The sequence below is a fragment of the Pistacia vera genome, unplaced genomic scaffold, assembly GCF_008641045.1.
Source record: "Pistacia vera cultivar Batoury unplaced genomic scaffold, PisVer_v2 Contig612, whole genome shotgun sequence".
Lineage (NCBI taxonomy): Eukaryota > Viridiplantae > Streptophyta > Magnoliopsida > Sapindales > Anacardiaceae > Pistacia > Pistacia vera.
The window spans coordinates 599,940-616,993 of NW_022196460.1; the positions used below are offsets into that span (position 1 = coordinate 599,940).

The following is a 17,054-nucleotide window of genomic DNA, read 5'->3' on the forward strand; positions in this document are numbered from 1 at the left end:
AGTGGCAGTGTAAGCTAAAGCTCTATATTCAGCTTCAGTGGAAGAGAGAGCCACTACCTTCTGTTTCCTAGAGCTCCACTAAATCAAATTTGGACCAAGATAGACATAATAGCCACTCATTGATCCTCTATCGTCCAAGTTACTTCCCCAGTCAGTGTCGGTATAGCACTCAACATGAAGAGTGCTTGCTGTTTTGAACTGAAGCCCATAGGATAAAGTACTTTTGATACTGAAGCACTCTTTTGCAGGCTTGCCACTATAGATCAGTAGGTGCTTGTAAAAATTGACTCAACCGATTGATAGGGAAGCTAATATTTGGTGTTGTAAGGGTCAAATACTGCAGTGCCCTTATGGTGCTTCTATAGAGGCTTGGTTGATCAATAAGGGACTATCACTAGCAAATAGTTTTGTACCAACAGTCATTGGTGTGGAGCAGGGATGAGCATCCATCATCTTGGTTGTTTTAGCAAATCTGAGGCATATTTGGTATGTTTAAGATGTATTCCAATAGACACTCTGTTGGCTTCCAAGCCTTAGAAGTATTTCAAAGAACCAAGAGTCTTCAAAGCAAACTGCTCATTCAATTATGTAATCAGGTAAGAAATATAGCTAGGATCTGATCCCGTGATAAGGATATCATCTACATATATCAGGACATAGATGAGACCAAAGGGCTGATGTAGAATGAATAGGCTAGAGTCTGAAATGGAGTTCATGAACCCTTTTGTTTGAAGAGCAGTTTTAAGCTTGTCAAACCAAGCTCTAAGAGCCTGTTTTAATCCATATAAAGCCTTGTTTAACTTGCAAACAAATGATGGATGAGCAGCTAATACAAATCCAAGAGGTTGTGCCATATACACTGTTTCATTCAAGGTTCCATTTAAGAATGTATTGTTCACATCAATTTGTTAGACATCCTAGGAATTGGTTACTGCTAGGGTAAGTATAATCCGAATGGTAGATGGTTTAATCACTGGGCTAAAAGTTTCAAAATAGTCTAAGCTGGGTGCTTGTTGAAAACCCTTAGCTACCAATCTTGCTTTATACTTTTGCAATGCGCCATCTGCATTGTATTTGGTTCTAAGCACCCACTTATTCCCTACAATGTTCATATCAGGTGTTGAAGGGACAAGGGTCCAGGTGTTGTTATGCACAAGTGCATCAAATTAAGCTTGTATAGCTGCTGTCTAGGTAAAGCTAACAAGTGCTACAGCTACTGTAGAAGGTTTAGATTCAACTACATTCTGATTTGTTGTAAGGTAGACTTGATGAGGGAGAGCAGAAGTATGATGAGGGAGAACATTTGTAGTTGATTTTGCTCTTGTTATCATGGGATGGATGTTAGCACCAGAAGAGGCAGGAACATGAACACTAGATACAGGAACATCAAAGAACTATGTTGATGTAAGATCAAACTCAAGTGAGCAAGTGGGTAGAGCATCAGATGAAGTAATGAAGGGTAGATTTTGTACAGCAGGATCAGGACAGCATGAAGGTGTAGGTAAAATGTTTACAACCTTTGATTTTGTGTTTAAGAGCTGTGTATTTGGAGCTGTGTGTAGGGACTGTGTAGTGTTTGGAGCTGTGTATAGGGACTGTGTAGGAGTAGCTATATGATGGGGCTATGTGTTTGGAGCTGTGTGTAGGGACTGTGTAGTGTTTGGAGCTGTGTGCAGGGACTGTGTAGTGTTTGGAGCTGTGTGCAGGGACTGTGTAGTGTTTGGAGCTATGTGCAGGGACTGTGTAGGAGTAGCTATATGATGGGGTTGTGTGTTTATATTTGATTTTGTGTTTGAAAGCTGTGTGTTTGGAGCTGTGTGTAGGGACTGTGTAGTGTTTGGAGCTGTGTGTAGGGACTGTACAGGAGCAGTTATATGATGGGGCTGTGTGTTTGTATTTGGAAGTGTGATTGAAGTTGTGGTGGCTAATCGTGTGTTGGCTGTATTATGAGTTGGAAGATCAGAACTAATAGATATTGGAGTTAGACACTTTGTTGTTGTGTTGTTATCAGAAATTGTTACATTGCGAGGAGCAGCCTTATCACAAAGGCTAATTACTACTGCGTAGAAATTAAAGGATCAAGGTCAGCTGAAGATTGTGTAGGAATTGAGGTGAATAAATGGGTGTAAGAAGGTAAGGGATTAACATAATTGGGTTGTGACTGATCAGACAATGACAGAACCTTAGACTGAATAAAATCACCAATTAAAAAGGGAAACTCATCCTCGTTGAATTTCACACTAGGCGTAATAAAAATTTTACCATCACTCCTCAAACACTTATACCCCTTGTGTACTAAGTTATATCCTACAAATACAAATTTAATAGAATGAAAATCAAACTTGTGACTGCTGTAATTTCGAAGATAAGGAAAACAAGAACAACCAAATATTTTTAAGCAATCATAATCAGGTTCTTTGCTAAACAGTATAAGAATTAATTTTCCAAACTTTAGAACCTAAAGTTCAGATCTTATAAAATTGCAAACCTGAAGTTTACAAATGATCATAATAAAATGCCTGAAGTCAAAAGAACTTAAAATTTAGAAATGGAAGTTCTAAGTTTCAAAGCTTTATATTAGAATCTAAAGTTCTAACTCTATTTATTGATTTATTATTCTTTTATACACAATTATTGCTTTCTTTTATTTTTCTTTAGTACACAATTTATCGTTCCTTTATAATTATCCCATTTTATTATTATTTTTAGATGCCGAAATGCATCCTATGACATGCATCCACAAGATGCAGATTCAGGAAAGAAAATTACTCATCCTTGTAGGATAAAGTAAAATCCTAATTTATTTCTACCACCTTAAATGAATTCTGGTAGCTGAATTTCTCATGATATAGGGTTTGTTGATCTTATAAAAGAATGGAATGACCATTAAAAGGATATATTCTCCCTAAAGCTCAAGATATGCTCTTGTTGTAATAGTATACATATCAAACCTTCTCTAGTAGTAGTGGTATAATAAGACCAAACTTACAAAATATTTAGAAACTGATTCTATATCTCTGGGTTGCCAAATAAAATACTGATCCATCATTCAAATTATACTAAACAAATCATAAAATGCTTTAATATAGTAAGGCTCACCTCTTGAGTACCCTTATGATGTTTAGGTCTCTTGATCCCAAGAAGGATCCATTTCGTCCTAAGATGACGAAGAGATACTTGTTCTTGAAGTCCCATATCTGAACGCAATTGGTGCACTACTATAGTTGGTACAATGTATGAGACTGAATATAGCATTTGCAAAAAATCTGTTGGCAAGATTTAGTTATGCACCAACTTGCCAACATCGGAAAGAGGTCAAACATATCTTTTATTACCTTAGTGGAACAAAAGACTCGGGATGATTCTATCTAAAGAAATTTGTTCATGATCCTAAATTAGTTGGCTATGCAGATGCTAGGTACTTTTCTAATCCCCATAAAACCCACTCGTACACAAGATATGTGTTTACTTACAATGGCACAACAATATCATGGCACTTTGCAAAACAGACATTGGTTTCTACTTCTTTCAATCATTATGAGATTCTTGCACTTCATGAAGTCAATCGAGAACATGTATAAAATTTGTCATCCATCATATTGAGAGTACATGCAAGTTACCAGATACTCCTACAATTATAAATGAAGATCATGTAATCCTCAAGTAAGAGGATGATATATCAAAGGAGACAAAACTAAGCATATTTCATCGAAGTCCTTTTATAATCAAACTCTAGCAAAGTCGAGAGATTGATGTCAAGCTAATACACTCTAGTGATGATCTTGTAGATTTATTAACTAAGACCTTACCAACACCAAAATTTGAGAAGTTAGTGTTTGACATTAGTATGCGACGACTCAGTAAGCAACTAAGTTAATTTTGTCATTACGAAAGGGAGCGTTGACTAAGGGAAGCATCGATTAGAAGGAGTTTGGAAAGGATTATTGTAATGGGCACACTTGCATTGTACTCTTTTTCCCTTGATCAGGTTTTGTCCCACTAGGTTTTTCTAGCAAGGTTTTTGATAAGACAGTATTAAACACGTCTAACACCACTTTACAATTCATCATAGAAATGTGTTTCTTTACTTAGATTTTTATCCCACTGGGTTTTTCTTAAGTAATATTTGTATTCATTAGTGTGTAAGCTTGATACACGAATATCTAAATATATTGCTTGTATTGTTGATGGAATACGATTCATTGTGAAAGATCGTGATGATCGACTCACAACCCAAAATAGTGGTGTTTTAGTGTATGAGGAACTTGAAGATGACGATAATGGTGGTGGTGATGATGAGAGGATGGAATTTTATGGAATTCTTGATTCAGTTGTTAAAGTGAATTATATTTATGACAGAAGTGTGATTTTGTTTAAATGCTCTTGGTTTGACATTGGCCCTAAAAAGAAATGGGTGTGAAGGGACTTTCACTTTACAAGCATCAATGTAAGTCACAAATGGTATGGCGATGATCCTTATGTGCTACCATATCAAGCTAAACAAGTTTTCTACATTGATGATCCTGAGTTAAGGGCCAATTGGAAAGTTATACAGAAGGTGCAACATAGGCATTTGTATGACATTCCCGATAAAGTTGAGGAAGATCAATCGACGATGCATGATGCATATCAAGCGGATAATTTAGATGAATTAATTAGTTTTCATATTGATGCGGAAGTTAATGAACAAGAAGAACTTTGTAGGGTGGATTTGGAACCAAAGGTTGCTCAATTTGTGGAGCCAAGTCGTAGAGTTAGTGATGTTGGTGTCGGTTTCATAAATGATGATAGTGAAAATGAGATGAGTAATGAAAATTGTACCATTGAAAGTGAAGATGCACAAGTTGAAGATGATATTGAGAATTAATAATATTTATTATAATTATTCAAATTTAATTTGTATAATTGTGATGTGATTTTTCTTTGTGCATTAATTTTAATTTGTTTGCTTTAATATTAATAAATATTATTTAATGTACTAAATTTAACATTTAAATATAAATATTAAATAATATTATAAATTTATTATAATATATATTAATTATAACAATATTATAATAAAATAAAAAATAATACTAACAATAACCTAATAATAATAATAATAATAATAACAACAACAACAACAATGACTCTAAATAGCAACAAACAAGTGCCAAACATAAGCTACCAACAGTGGAAACCTAATAAACAATTTACCCCATGGTGCTTTTCGTATTTACAAAATAAATAATAATAATAATAATAAGAGCATTGTCTTTAGCTTTTCATAAAAATTTAAATATGTTTATATATCGAGGCTTTGAATAAGTGCTATATAGCAACCAACCCAAACAATTAAGTGAAATAATAAATCTTTATTAAGAATTAAAGCTAATTCATATAATATTGGCAGCATCAGTTAGGGGGAGTTTGGAAAGGATTATGTAGTAGACTGTTATGATCATGAGCAGAACAATCCTCGGCAATCAAGATCACTCACTTTCAAGATTAAATGAATGGTCAAGATGTATAGTTTATAAATGCAACTTTCTTGAACACTTGTAATCCTAGCATCTCACGTGTATTGTGTAGAAGACTGCCACCTACTGTTAGTCACCTAGGATTAGTATAAAAAGGCATTTTGCCTTCACACTCAATGTATGAAAAATTATAAACAGTTTTCCAGAAATAACAAACTCATATACTCTGTTTTTCGGTTATTTTTTCTATTTGTTTCCTTGGAAAGTTTAAAACCTTTCCTGCTTTGATTGTTTAACTATTTCATGGTATCAGAGCTACTCGATTACTACTTATATGGATGACGAAAGTCTCTCTAGCTCTATGAGCAAGCCCAAGGTGACGAACCTAGAACAAATAGTTCACAGCAACGATCAGTTAAAGAATTTCAGCTTTCCAAACTCCTTGCCTATTGTTATTGTAAAACTGGGAGAAAAGAATCATAATTGCTGGAGGTCTCAAGTGTTGCCAGCTCTTACATCATTTCAGCTTGAAGGTTTTGTCAATGGTGAATGGTCTTGTCCTAAACCTTTTATATTGAGTAAATCTGATGAAACTTGAGATCTGGTAAGGAAGCCTAACTCTGATTACTTTTTATGGAAGAGAATTGATCAATTCCTTATGAGTTGGTTGTACTCTTCGATTTCTGAATCAATGTTTGGATATGTTGCTAAGTGCTCAAGTTCCTTTGAAATCTGGAAAACATTAGAAAATCACTTCATTACCAAATCAAAGGCTAGAACAATGCACCGTAGGAACTTGTTACAAAACACAAAGAAGGAATCATTAAGGATTAATGAGTTTGTGCTTAAGATGAAAGGTTATGTTGATTCTCTTTTAGCTACTGGAGTTGTTTTGAATAGCCTATATCTTAGACGGCTTAGGCCCTGAGTATGATACTGTATTAGTATATCTATCAACTAGAGGTGATGACCTTACCCTCCAGGAAGCACAATTTCTGCTTCATAAACATGAAATCAAATTATCATGGTACAATAGTGCACATAGCTTGTACCATGATAATTCTGCCTTGATAGCCCAAAAACATAATTCTATTTATCCTTCCCACAATATTAGTTCTGGACAGTTACCATACACCAACACAATTCCACAATATTTACCCCATGGTGCTTTTCGTATTTACAAAATAATAATAATAATAATAATAATAATAATAATAATAATAATAATAATAATAATAATAAGAGCATTGTCTTTAGCTTTTCATAAAAATTTAAATATGTTTATATATCGAGGCTTTGAATAAGTACTATATAGTAACCAACCCAAACAATTAAGTGAAATAATAAATCTTTGTTAAGAATTAAAGCCAATTCATATAATATTGGCAACATTCTTAAAGTGAAGTACATGTTGGAATGTCAAATTCAAGAGCCAAATTTCTACAACATTATTTTTTATATTGACACTGTTTTTAATTTTGATTTTTTTATTATTGATTGGTTTTACACTTTCAGTTATTGTCAAATAAATTTAAAATTACATTAAAAATTAAATTCTAACATACCAATGGTAACAATTTTAAGAAAATCGACACCAAAACGTTTTCACAACTAAATATAGATTGCCTCACAATACGTTTTTGGCGTTGTTTTTTTATCTTTGCGTCGCCAAAAACGTGTCCTGACAAACTATTTGTTGCATAGCTAGATGGATTTTGCGTAGTTTTTTATATTTTCATCACCGAAAGGTGTTATGACAGGTCTTTTGTCGCAAAGCTAAGTTTCGTTGGCATTGCTTTCTATATTTTCATCACCAAACACATTTTATCATGCTGTGCATTTGCGTTGCTAAATAATTTTGGCTACGTTTATTATTATTTTCATCTCTGAAAAGTATCCACGGTGAAATATGGTTACGTCACGAAAACAACTTGGGCATTGCTTTTTGTATTTTTGTCGTAAAAGACATTATGTGGTGAATTATGTTGTCACTAAGCCCGTCGCCAATTTGCTTCCCGCAATCTTGTATTCCTCAAGTAAGAGAATGATATATCAAAGGAAGATAGAACTAAGCATATTTCATCGAAGTCCTTTTATAATCAAACTCTAGCAAAGTCGAGAGATTGATGTCAAGCTAATACACTCTAGTGATAATCTTGTAGATTTATTCACTAAGACCTTACGGACATCACCATATGTGCCACAGCTCAATTTAACTGAATCATCACAGCCAATTTCCCAGCAAGTTACTCAGAATGTTACACCAATGTTCTATTTTGCTCAACAAATTTTAGTAGTAGACTCTCAATGGTATCTTGATTCAGGGGCAACCAGCCACATTAGCTCAACTGTTCAGCATCTTGACAACAGTAGTCCTTATTACAGAACAGAAAAGCTGCAAGTTGGAAATGGTCAGTGTCTTCCTATTACTTATATTGGTGACTTTTCTTTTCCTATCTTAATGTCTTCTCACAAATTATCAGTGAATAATGTTTTAGTTTTTCTCAAATTACAAAAAATTTAATCAGCATATCAAAACTCACCAAAGACAATGCAATTGTTGTTGAGATTTTTGCTGATTTGTGCATTGTCAAGGACAAGGTGACACAAGCAGTTCTGCTACATGGCAAGCTTAGCAGTGGACTATATCAGTTGATTTTGCACTCACTTGTCTCTCGGAACAACACTCCACAAACTTTAGCACTCAAACCTACAGATTCTACTTCAACAATAATCACATATGCTTCATTTAATTGCACAGATGTTTCTTGTTTATCCAATAACTCAAGTTCTCAAAGTTTGCTTTCAACAAATGTTACTACTACTATTAAAGATAGTTCTAATTTAGTTGTATGGCATATAAGGCTTGGCCACCCTCATTTTAAGATTCTTCAAGCTGTTGTACATACTACTTTGAATAAGAAGTTTGCCTCTTCAGAGTCAGTATTACAAAAATGCCCTGCGTGTAAATTTGGAAAGTTGCATCAACAACCTTTTCCTCAATCTACAACAATAAGTACAAAGCCATTAGAATTAGTTTTTGCTGATTTGTTGGGTCCTTCACCAGTCATTTCAAAGGAAGGATACAGATACTACATTGTGTTTGTGGATGATTTTAGTAGATATTCTTGGATTTATCCATTAAAGCAAAAATCAAAAGTTTTTCCTATATTTACACAATTAAATGTGTTTGTTGAAAGACAACTTGAAACTAAACTGAAATGTATGCAAACATATTAGGGAGGAGAATTCTGCAGCTTTCTTCCTTACCTAAACTCCCATGGCATTAAATTTCGGCATCCATGTCCTCATATTCACCAACAGAATTGGAAAGTTGAAAGGAAGCACCATCACATCTCAGAAATTGGTTTAACTCTATTGGCTCAATCATCTATGCCCTTTCACTTAAAAAGGTCATAATGTTTAATGGTAATGCTAGTTCAACTCCTATAACTACCAACACTAAACTAGTCAAAGATGAAGGTGCCTTATTTGAAAATCTAGCTCTCTATAGAAGTGTTATTGGCAGTTTACAGTATCTAACCATGACTAGACCAGGCTTATCCTTTGTTGTGAATAGGTTGAGTCAATTTCTTTAAAATCCTTAAATCTATCATCGGGTTGCTTGAAAAGAGTGCTGCGCTATATCAAAGGAACTCTTGATGTTGGTTTGTAGTTTCAGTCCTCTAAAAACTTGGCATTAGAAGGCTTTGCAAATGCAAATTGGGCTAATGATCTTGATGACAGGAAGTCCACCAGTGGATTTTGTATATGTCTCTTTGGCAACTTAGTTAGTTGGGTTTCTCGCAAACAAAAAGTTGTAGCACAAAGTTCAACAGAGGCTGAGTACAGATCGCTTACTCAAGCTACTATTGAACTTTTTTTGGATTCATCAGGTGTTGCAAAAATTGCAAGTTTCTATCCCCACTCAATCTGTCTTATGGTGTGACAACAAAAGTGCAAATGCACTTGCTGCAAATCCTGTTTTTCATGCTCAAACTAAACATGTCGAAATTGATGTGCATTATGTTCGAGATTTAGTTCTTTCAAAAAAGTTGGTTGTCCAGTACATTGCCTCAGAGTTCCAGTTGGCTGATATCCTAACTAAACCCTTACCTATCACACATTTCCAAATGTTGTGTGACAAACTTCATTTAATTTCTCTTGCCAACTTCAGAGAGGACTTACAAGTCAAGAAGGACTTATAGTCCAGAGAGGATCTATTGACTGGGAAGGACTTACATTCTAGGGATGACCTGCAATCCAAAGCTAATTATATTGCAGGTTTAAGGGAGGACATTCTATCTCCACACCCTTCTTCTAGTTAGTCTGTCTCTCTATAGATTGGTGCTTGTCACAGCTTACTGTCTGACCTAAAAAAGAATGTTGTCTAATCAAAACTGATTAGGACATTATATTACAATTGATTGTTCTCCTTTTGTTGTCATCCAAGCTTTTACAACAAGGTTGCTCAGCTTGAGGGAGGATGTTATGGTCATGAGCAGAACAATCCTCAGCAATCAAGATCACTCACTTTCAAGATTAAATGAATGGTCAAGATGTATAGTTTATAAATGCAACTTTTTTGAACACTTGTTATTCTAGCATCTCACGTGTATTGCGTAGAAGTCCGTCACCTACTGTTAGTCACCTAGGATTAGTATAAAAAGGCACTTTGCCTTCACGCTCAATGTATGAAAAATTATAAACACTTTTCTAGAAATAACAAACTCATATACTCTGTTTTTTGGTTATTTTTTCTGTTTGTTTCCTTGGAAAGTTTAACAACTTTCCTACTTCGATACTTGGACTGTTTCACATATGTGCATTATACTCTTTTTCCCTTGACCAAGTTTTGTCCCACTGAGGTTTTCTAACAAGGTTTTTAATAAGGCAGTATTAAGCACGTCTAACGCCACTTTACAATTCATCATAGAATTGTGTTCTTTACTTAGATTTTTATCCCATTGGGTTTTTCTTAAGTAAGGTTAAGTGCAATTATTTGAAAGTGGTGAAAATCTAAGACGAGTTATAATGGTGACTTATCCACCACATTCCACATGTTATTATGAATATGTGTCAACATGATCGATTAACACATGCTTTACTCTTTAGCTTGCTCTTATTGGATATTGGGGAGGTTGGTCGGTCATGAGTGCCTACAATCAATAATGCTAGATGTACAAGCAAACTGATGTGGCAAAAAATGAATGGAAGAGTGAATACAAAAAGTCAAACTCATCATAGTTTCACTTTTCAATTCATTTTCTGCCACATCAGTTTATACACAAATCTTTGAAAGATTTGTTTGTACATCTAGCATTTCTCACCTATGAATACAACCCTTCTCCTTGTATTCATACACAACACAAGTTGAGAGAAGAGTTAATAAAAGCTTTCTCATTTCAGCTTCTTTTATTCTTCCCTTTTTATTATGCTCCTTTACTTTTCAGTCCTTAGTTCATTTTCTTGCAATTATGCTACTAAAATTATAACATGTATGTTGTAATGCTGATATGGTATCTTGTTCAAAAAGAACGATCTAATGTATTAACGAAAATCTCATATGAATTATATTTATATCATTTAGCTCAACTTCTTTAATATAATATCAATTATTGGGTCTTTAATTTTTATGATTTTTATTGATATTGTATTGCAAAAACTAAATGCAAACAAGATGATATTTACTTGTAATAAGTATAAGAAGAAAACAATATTAAATCAGTAACAGATTAAAATGTTCTTTTAAACAATTTTAAAAGGTAGGATAGTGATATGGTTTGTAAATACATTTAGTAATTAAGAGAACTAAAAGTCTTAGAAATTGAATTTCTCCATTCGCTAGGGATATGTAACACCCACATCAAGGTACGTAATTTTATTTATGCCCTAATACCCTTAGTTGGATTTCTTTGAAATTGCCTTAGACAAATGTGAAGAAAAATCCTTAAAACTTCATTAGGGGTAAAATGGTCTTTTCACTCCTAATTAGTTGAAAAAGTGGGAAGTGAAAGGAAGCAAGATAATGTGAAGAAGATAATAAAAATTAGAGTATTTTGGTAATTGACTAAATGATATAGATGGAATTTTATAGAAAGTGCAAGGGCAAAATAGGAATATATGCATATAATATTATATATAAGGTTTCATTGAAGAAACCCTAGCCATATATGCAGCTCTTGTTCACGCCACCTTCACCTCATTTTCTCTCAATTTTCTTCACTAAATTTCAAAGGGAAATCATAGAATTTGGCTTGGATTTTCATAGATTTTCAATCCTAAAGCATCCAAAGGTAAGATTCTAACACAAGGAGTGTGATTAAACTTTAAAGTTTTAAATTCTTATGGTTTTTATGTGATCTAGGTCCAAGAGGAAAAGCCTTTTAGTAAAAGGAGGTGATATCACACATTCAAGGAAAGTGGACCTAAATTTAGCCTTGATTTGAGCAAGACTTGTGTAGTATGATTCTGGCATGTTTTTATGTGATTGTATGTGAGAATTGTTGGCTGTTTTTGATGTCGAATGATGTGTAATTTCCAGTCATGAGAAGTAGTGTATGGTTATGTGATGATTTAATGAAGTTATGGAAGAATGAGTGTTGAAATTTTTGAAGTGTTGAAAATTGTTGAAAATGGCCAGGTTTGATGCTATAATGTGAGTTTTTGCTCAAATTTTGGTGGATTTAGAGAGATGTGGAAGTGTAGCCAACTTAGTAGTTGTATGTGCATATGAATTGTTTGATGAAAATCCAAAGAGAAAATGCATGCACGAGTTGGCTAAGCCCTAATGAAGAAAGGGTTAGAGAAAGGCAAGAATTGAAGTACGAAGATTATGTTTGGGCTTAACCAAGTGTAAATGTTAGTATTCAAGAGTGCATGTTGTTATGCCAAATTTAATTTGGTCATGTTGCTCCATGAGAGAAATGGCCCTTAGTGCTTGGTTCTAGTTACTTGAACCTTTACTACTTCTTGAAAAGCACATGGAAGTGTTTGAGAAGAATTGCAAATTAGAGAAGAATTGCAAGTTAAAGTGTTACTTTGATATGGCAATTGTGATAGTAGAGAATGGTAGAATATGTCATGACATACCATTATGCCATAATGAATTTTCAAGTTTGTATATGTGAACTTGGAAAGCATATTAAAGAATGGGCATGATCATGCATATATTGTGCACATGATTGATTTAGTAAATGAGAATATAAAAGAATATGTTAGCAAAGAATGAGAAAAAGAAAGAAAAGAAAATGGCTTGTAGTTTTCTTTTAAGCTAGCATGCAAGTATGTATATTTTCTCATTTACTAAAGAATGCAAGTATGAAATTTCCATAGCTTGGAAATTTATTTGGAAATGTGCATAGTATCTCTTTCTACAACACACCACCATCAGTGAGTGGCATCAGCAGAGAGATACAGTATTTGTATAGTCTGTCAGTAGTGTATGTGAATGAGGATTGTACCTAGCAGAGCATACCTACATGCATGCCGCCATCAGTGAGAGGCCACAACAGAGAGATACAATGTTTGTACCGTTTGTCAGCAGTGCATGTAGATGAGGACTGTACCCACTCACATGGCCAGGGTTCCAAATCCGTGCATCAACTTAGTCCGATCGGCAAACCAGAATAGAAGAAAGAAAAGAAAGAGAAACAGAGAAGAAAAGAAAGAGATACAACATAAGATACAGATAACAAAAAAGAAAAGAAAGTTCTTTTCTCAGGAAAGTTTATTATTCTGCATATGTATTATGCTACTTATATGATTCAGTATTTCTTATGTGCTCGACGATGTACAGTTTTATTCATTGTCTCTGCACGTTGATAAGTAGCAAATCAGAGTATCAGAAAAGAATGCAAAATATCAGAAAAGAATGAAGAATATTAGCAAAGATTAAAGTGAGAAAAGGAAAATCAAAACATAAGTAATGGAGGAAAAACAATAGTGTAGTTTGGTTCACTTACTGAGCAATTAGTGGTCACTCTGTTATTCTACTGTTTTGTGGGTACTTGATGATTTACGATCGGGTGGGACATCAAGAAGCGGAGGAGTTTGGCGGCACTGTCCAAGACTACCTTGTACTTAATAAAGTATATTAGTTATTTTGTGTATATATTTATATGAAGTAAAATTAGAATTTTCAGATTTTACATTATACACCTCTATGTATATATGTTTACAAAAGTTAATTTAGTGGATTTTATCATATATTTCTTAAAGAATTACTAGCTAGACAGTATATTACATTTTTGGTATTAGAGCGTCAATTTTGGGAAATTGAGAGTGTGCCTCTCCTGCCGCGTCGGCGTACTATAGCCGATCGTTGTAAGTTATTTCCTTTTCTCACTTGTATTAGCTGACTAATGGTATTGGTGCTATGTGATTTAGATGAGACGGACGACTCGATCCGGTAACAAGAATGCATTGAGTACTGGTGAGCCATCCAACCCGTCTGAATCTACTCCCCCTGTCCTCGATGAAGCGAGGATTCGTAACATTATTCACCAGGTATTGGCAGAGAGCTAGGGGAGACCTATGTTGGAGAGAGTTGAGACACCAGTTGTAGTACCATAACTATACGTTTTGACTTTGACTTTAGTTACCCCAATACTCAAGGTCAGGGTTATTTTCTTTGATTGCATGCCGGCGAAGAGTTAATTTTATGGCAGTTGTCAAATCAACAACTTTATGACTACGTATTTGGTATTAATGTTTGAAAAATTCATGTTAACTACATAAATATAAACATTTTAATTTTAATAATAGCCTAAAGACAAGTTATAAACGACTGATATTTAAACCAATTTGATTGGGCTAGTTGATTCTTCCCCACAAACCCAACCCCCCACACACACAAACACCTCCCCCCCAACCAAAATAGTTATTAATCTTTCAACTTTGATTACAGTGGCTTTATTGTGCATATATATATATATATATATATATTATATATTATATAATATATTATATATATATAATATATATATATATATATATAATTGTTATTATACACTATGATTATGATTTATAATATTATATAGTCATAGAGACAAATATTATTGTTAAAAATTAGTACATCCAAAACTTTTTACCGCAAATTAGAAACTGGAAGATGGCAAGCTAGTGTTAGAGAGAAAATTGGTGAACAGAGAAAGTGACCAATCTCGTGCCGACAATGCAGCTTCGTGACCGCCACCGCGTATGGTGGCCAACGTGAGTCCTTTACCGTAAGTCTCCACCCAGCCAGCTACTTGACGTTTGTAAAACCACGGTCTCCATTCTTCCATTACTGGTAACCCTAATTTGGTTATACTGTATCTTGTAGATGTCACCGGTACCCTTGCATCCGCGTCACCACTGTAATATTAATCATTTATTAATTTTATGATAAACCGATAGACAAGGTTGGATAATTATTAGAAAAAATTACTATAAGAACATTAATGTTTGAAAATGTAGTACCTATAGGTCCAGATGCGCATTCCTACATCTAAAAGCTTTGAAATGGTGGGCAACATAGTCGTCGGAGAGTCAATCCATTTACTGAGCTGAGAACTGAATAATTACATGAAAAACAATATGAGAAAAAAATATTGATACCAATTGAGTCTCATATTTATTTTACAAATTAAATGTACCTGCATAAAGTGTAAGGATAGGGCAAATTGGTCACGTTGGCATGGAGTGCCCTTTGAACCTCTTTTTGGTTGAAATACTTTCTCACATAATTGTTTACACATGGATCAAACGTTGATGGTATCTCAAATCCAACATCCTAAAACCAAAATATTAAATTAAATTAAGTTAAACACATTTATATATATTGTACTGTAAATTTATAATTCTCTTAAAGTATTTCACTTAATTACTTCAAGGTTTGAAGAAGTGGTGGTGGTAGAGAAGTTAAGGACGCAAACAGGAGAGTAGACGTTGAATATATCAATGCCGAAAAAAGCATCGAAGAAAGCTTTGAGTTGATCATTGCATTGACTACTTGTATGAGGAAGCTTAAAATCATCACAGACTGCCTTTAAGCTTTGGTAGAGTTTGTCTGATATGATTCCGTGACTCCATGCATAATCCACAATCCCAAGGGTATCTGTTTGATCGTTAATCACAGCATTTCCCATCTGATTTTTTTTTAATCAACATTAAATTTCAATTATTAGTAATTTATGTGGAGTGTAGGAAAACAAGTTTAAGCAGTAGGATGAAGAATCATGTAATAATTAGGTAACAAGAAATACATAATAGTTAGGGTTACTTACCATGAATCCTTTGAGATTGATAAACGAGTCTTGGGTAGCTCCTTTGTTTGTTTCATAAATAAGATCAGCAAGTTGAGGAGCGTAGTGTCCTAAATAATAAGAAGAATGAAATTAAATATTATTTCTACATGATTAAGATATTATAAAGGAAATTAACATATCAATTAATTATTATTATAATATATTCCAAAAACAAAGAAGTATTACACATGGACTATAATAATTTATATGAAAAAAAAAAAACTTAGTAATATTTTTATTTTCAAAAATATCTTGTGATAATGAAAGTACAATATAAATACTAAGAAAATGATTAATACGAATAAAACCATACCACCATAACTTTCTCCAATGATATAAAAATCATGAGATTTGAAGTCGGGAAACCTTTTGAACCATCCAAGTAAAAATGCAAGAGTGTCATTGGCTACAACTTGGTCACCTATCTCAAGTAAATCATTAGAATTGTTGGTGTACGAAAAGCCTACGCTCACTGGTGACTCCAGGAATAGAACATTTGCAACTAATTCAATTTTAACAATAAAAAGTGAAGGTTAGAATATGAAAGACTAATAATAAATATAGAGGAAGATGGCAAATTCAAGATCGTCATTACCTTTATTCCAAGAGTATTCATTGAAAGTTAGTCGATTTGTAAAATAGCTCGGTCGCCGTACCAAAAATGGTCCGATTTCTTGTGCAGCTCCAAAGGCCACGGATGAGCAACCAGGTCCTCCATGTAGCCAAATTACAAGAGGCTTAAGAGCAGGTTCAGTTTGAGCTTCAAAGAACCAGTAGAACATTGACTTTTCATTTTGAGTTTGAAGTTGAATATAGCCAGAATAGTGTTGGAATGGCACCGGTGGTTGTCCCGGCAAGTTTGTGACTCTATCAGCTGCCCTTTGTTGAGATTCTTCATCGGCAGCCATGGTGGAAGCCACCAAAGTGGTTATTAGAAGGCAAAGCAGCCAATGCCTCTCCATTGCTTCTTAAACTTAACTAATGAAGTTTTGGATGCTCTACAAGAGAGTAAAGAGTGCATTTATATAAAGAAGAAAGGAGATTATACAGAGCTCTAATTATGGGAGAGATTTGGTAAGGGCAGGATAAAATACAAAAAGTGGTTTTAACTTATTCTTTTAATAGAAAATTCTACCCATCTTATTCTTTCAATAGAATATATAGGAATAAGGTACAACTCTTTCCTTGTAGAACTAATGCACCTTATGTTGGGATTTTTTTTACATCCCACATGAATCGCAGTGAAAGATACTTGATTTAGGGTTTTTAAAAGTTAATTAATCAGAAGAAGGGATGATACTTTGAA

At 34.0% G+C, this 17,054-nt stretch overlaps 1 protein-coding gene across 1 annotated transcript; it reads right to left on the minus strand.

Moving 5' to 3' along the window:
- Nucleotides 1–14,557: 14,557 nt before the first annotated feature.
- Nucleotides 14,558–16,710, minus strand: LOC116110744 (serine carboxypeptidase-like 35). The gene is made up of 7 exons (XM_031396962.1): nt 16,344–16,710; nt 16,062–16,250; nt 15,728–15,816; nt 15,329–15,589; nt 15,098–15,234; nt 14,922–15,014; nt 14,558–14,816 (listed from the first exon to the last, which is right to left on the minus strand). The coding sequence occupies exons 1-7, from the start codon at nt 16,708–16,710 to the stop codon at nt 14,558–14,560; spliced, it is 1,395 nt and encodes a 464-aa protein (XP_031252822.1).
- Between the last annotated feature and the right edge of the window lie 344 nt (nt 16,711–17,054).

Bases quoted from the DNA above. Each gene is read 5' to 3' on its own strand.
- LOC116110744 (XM_031396962.1), bottom strand. From the start codon at position 16,710: ATGGAGAGGCATTGGCTGCTTTGCCTTCTAATAACCACTTTGGTGGCT. The intron at 16,251-16,343 runs GTAATGACGATC...AAATTGAATTAG, and splicing joins TGAATACTCTTGGAATAAAG to TTGCAAATGTTCTATTCCTG. The intron at 15,590-15,727 runs GTAAGTAACCCT...AAAAAAAATCAG, and splicing joins TCAATCTCAAAGGATTCATG to ATGGGAAATGCTGTGATTAA.